The sequence below is a fragment of the Brassica oleracea genome, chromosome C3 (assembly GCF_000695525.1).
Source record: "Brassica oleracea var. oleracea cultivar TO1000 chromosome C3, BOL, whole genome shotgun sequence".
Taxonomy (NCBI): domain Eukaryota; kingdom Viridiplantae; phylum Streptophyta; class Magnoliopsida; order Brassicales; family Brassicaceae; genus Brassica; species Brassica oleracea.
Window position 1 is genome coordinate 63,935,888 of NC_027750.1, and position 3,972 is coordinate 63,939,859.

Below are 3,972 nucleotides of genomic sequence, written 5' to 3' on the forward strand. Positions count from 1 at the left end.
ATTTAAGCAGGAAAGTCAAATTTGAAGTGAAACTTAAAATTTCAAGTTTCATGAAAATTAAAAAGTATATCTTATGATCAAAGAAGATACATTAAACCATATGACTTGATATTCTTGAAGTTACTTAGCACTTTTGAAAGTTAAAAATCATATCGTAAAATTACTTAACAAGTTTACAAAAACTAATGTAGAAGACTTCCACATAAGTCTTCTCGAATTAGTTAGAAACATTAATAAACATGAATGTTGGTAACCCCATATTTAAAACCAATTAAGTTATGAATTTAAGTTAGGAGCCCAAATATCGACTAATATACACAAATTAACATGAAAATGTAAAAAAAAAATCTTTATAGTTTTAGAGAAAATGAAAGTTTGTTAAACATTGATGTAGAAGTTTTTCATTTAGATCATTTTTTGCAATTGAAAATTTACAAAGGAAAACTTCCAAAGAAGTCTACTCTACAGTAGACTTCTTTGGAAGTTTTCCTTTGTAAATATTGACTTACTTTTTTTTTTGAAAAAAATCTCAAAAATACCAGAGAAGACTTTCCAATAAGTCTTGTAGGATAAACAAGTTAGTTTTGCAAATGACTTAACTAAGTGAGGAATTTGACTTTTTCTACAAGACGTATACAAAAGTCTTCTGTGATAACCAAAGTTTGACCAGAATCTCAGAAAAAAACTCTCGACGACTTTCGTGGATGTCTTCTAAATAAAATTAAATATTTAACTTTTATTTCTCAATTGCAAAAGTAATCTGAGACAACTTACACTGACATCGAGAAAATTTTCACCGACAGTTGAGAAAAGACTTCTCCGGAAGTCTTCTGGTGGAAAACTTTCATGTAAGTCTTCTAGAAAGAGTCAAATTTCTGATAAAGTTTGGTCAATTTCAAAACTAACATGCTTATCCGAGAAGACTTACGCATAAGTCTTCTCTCGTATTTTTGAGATTTTTTTGTTAACAAAGAAAAGTTGGAAGACTTCCAGAAAAGTCTTCTCTAAAAGACATACACAAATTCAATTGCAAAATTAACATTTGCATTGACCAGAAGACTTTCGTATAAGTTTTCTACGGAAGTCTTATGGCGTATAGATCTTAAAAAAAATTATTTCATACATTCAACCAGTGAGATAACTTCCTTGGCTTCTCCAAGCACGTATAAGTTCAACACGAAAACGACCCACTTGTTAATGACCAGGATTCTTGAGGTTGAATGGCTCTATGAACCTTAAAAAGTTTAGAATCAAAATCTTTGGTTTTTTGGATGAATAAAGAGAGAAAGTGAAAGAGATGTTGTTTTAGTGCATAAGAAATGAGATAGGAAGAGTGAAAATCCATTTAGGTGAATTAAGAGTTTTAAATTGGTTGTTCATGGTGGTTAGTGTATTGATGTCAATGGTAATATTGTAAATACTTAAGGAATACGAGGATTGTACAGTAAAATGTTCATTTCTGGAAAAAAAAAGTTATGGCATTTTCATGAATAATCCAAACTTTTGAGGTGAACAGAGAAAATAAAAGTTTAAAAAAAATCATAAGTTAGTTTTGTGTTTGACTTTGAGTTTTTGAATTATTTTTGCAACAAGCCCTAAAATATTTAGTAAATAAACATTTATACATTTAATGTTAACAAATATAGAAAAAAAAAGTTTTAGTATTTAAAAAAAATTAATTAATATTTAAAATTTAAACTATTTTAAAGAGAATTCCAAAAAGAATTTTTGGATATAAATATAAAATTTTTAAAAAGAAAATTTGAAATATTTTTTTTAACAAAAATTCAAAAACTTATTATTGAAATTATTAACAATTATTTTATTTTTATTAGTTATTTATATAAATATTTATATTTGTATATCTATAAAATAAGGATGGAGATGTCTTTTGTATTTTAATAAACACATTTTGGTCATTTTCTTATTTGTGTGCGTTTTTGGTGAAAAAAAAAACATATTTTAAAAGTTTTTTGAAAAAATTACTTTTTATATTTGGTTAATAATACCATCGAAAAAATGAAAAAAAATACTAGAAAATATATGAATAAGTTTCTAAACAAACGAAAACGTTGGTCACGTGGCTTAATCGTAGCTTTAACTAACTAACCACCGTCCATAGAAACTCAGATCAAAGAAAACAACGTCGGTTTCAGTTTCTCTCAGAGCTTCTCACCCTCTTTCAATGGCGAATCCCAAACCTCACCTCTTCTCTCTCTCCTTCTTCTCGCTTCTTCTTCTCCACTTCCCCACCGTCTCCTTGGCCCAGACGCTCTTCGTCTTCGGCGATGGTCTTTACGACGCCGGCAACAAACAGTTCGTCTCTTCGAACCGTGTCGACGCCAGCTTCCCTCCTTATGGAATGACTGTCGGAGAACCTACGGGACGGTGGTCCGACGGTCGTATCGTTCCAGACTACCTCGGTAACTAATATTCTTCATCAAACTTGAAATCTATGGCTAAAGTTTAATCTGATCTTGTCGTTTGTTCTAAGCAGCTGGTTTCATGGGTATTCCTCACATCCCTCCGATACTCAATGGCACGGCGGACTTCTCTCACGGCGCTAACTTCGCCATCGCCGACGCCACCGTCCTCGGCTCCCCTGCGGAGACGGTCAGCTTTTTTTGCTTTATCGTTAATCAACATAACTTGTGATACAAGCATAGAGACTACTTTAAGTGTGAAGAACTTTTTAGATCTCAGATTAGGTCAACGCTTGAAAGAGTTTAGGTTTGACTAGATCTCTGTTTTTTTTTTCCGACAGTTGACTTTTTCACAACAAGTGATCAAGTTCTCGGACAACAAGAACAAGTGGTCAGCTCAAGCACGTTCTGAAGCTGTCTACTTGTTCTACATCGGCTCTGATGATTACTTGAAGTTTGCCAAGAACAATCCAAACCCCTCCGATGATCAGAAACAAGCTTTTGTGGACCGAGTCATCACCGCTATAGAAGCAGAACTAAAGGTAAAACAGAAAATAACAGAAGCTACAAATCTTTAATATTTTGCGGGTTGTTTCTCTCATCTCTACTGGATCTTTCAGGTGATTTACGGGTCCGGAGGTAGGAAGTTCGCGTTACATAACTTGGCACCGTTGGGTTGCTTACCGGCCGTGAAACAAGCAAACGGAAACGTTCAGGAGTGCGTGAAGTTGCCATCGGAAATGGCAGCTTTGCATAACACGAAGCTGCTGCAGCTCTTGGTTGAGCTTTCAAGACAACTCAGTGGCTTCCAGTACTCGTTTTACGACTTCTTCAGCTCCATCAAACACAGAGTTATCAAGTCTAAGACTTACAGTAAGTCTTTTACAATGTGATTCTCATGGGGAGCATATTCAAGTGAAACATTGATATATAATTCCCAAAATTTAATAAATATAACCTCCAAATTATTAAAAAAATTACCAAAATTTTCTATAGTCCCATTATAGAATGGCCGGCTCTGGTGATCCCGTCATATCATAATACAAACCATTTGGTGACATTTACCATTTATGTTGCAGCATTTGAGACGGGAATGGCTGCTTGTTGTGGAACTGGGTCTGTCAATGGAACTAGTTGTTCAACTAACAATGTATGCGCTAAGCCTGAAGACTACCTCTTCTTTGACGGTAAGCATTTGACGCAAGAAGGGAACCTTCAGGTCGGGCATTTGATGTGGGGAGCAGATCCGGTAGTGGTTGGACCGAACAATCTGAGGGAGCTTCTTTTCCTTCCTTTGAATACTACGGTCATGTTAGCTGACATACAAGACGCTATGGCTGCCATGAGCCCGAAGCAGAACAAAATAGAGTCACTTTATGATATCAAGATGATGGAGTCGGAGATGGAGAATCAGTGGCTTTATCAAGTCGGTAAAGCTGTCTCCTTTCTGATCTGAGATTTGTGTTTCAATATGTAATCAAATCCAGGAGCTACTGTAATAACAAACAACCTTTGTTTTGTTTTGCAATAAAATAATCAGCTTCTGATA

General features: G+C 34.4%; 1 protein-coding gene across 1 annotated transcript; it reads left to right on the plus strand.

Moving 5' to 3' along the window:
• Positions 1–2,122: 2,122 nt before the first annotated feature.
• LOC106327986 (inactive GDSL esterase/lipase-like protein 25) lies at positions 2,123–3,972 on the plus strand. Its single transcript, XM_013766326.1, has 5 exons — positions 2,123–2,423; positions 2,498–2,613; positions 2,765–2,965; positions 3,044–3,296; positions 3,503–3,972. The coding sequence occupies exons 1-5, from the start codon at positions 2,186–2,188 to the stop codon at positions 3,877–3,879; spliced, it is 1,185 nt and encodes a 394-aa protein (XP_013621780.1). The 5' UTR covers positions 2,123–2,185; the 3' UTR covers positions 3,880–3,972.

Bases quoted from the DNA above. Each gene is read 5' to 3' on its own strand.
- LOC106327986 (XM_013766326.1), top strand. From the start codon at position 2,186: ATGGCGAATCCCAAACCTCACCTCTTCTCTCTCTCCTTCTTCTCGCTT. The intron at 2,966-3,043 runs GTAAAACAGAAA...TGGATCTTTCAG, and splicing joins CTATAGAAGCAGAACTAAAG to GTGATTTACGGGTCCGGAGG. The intron at 3,297-3,502 runs GTAAGTCTTTTA...TTTATGTTGCAG, and splicing joins TATCAAGTCTAAGACTTACA to CATTTGAGACGGGAATGGCT.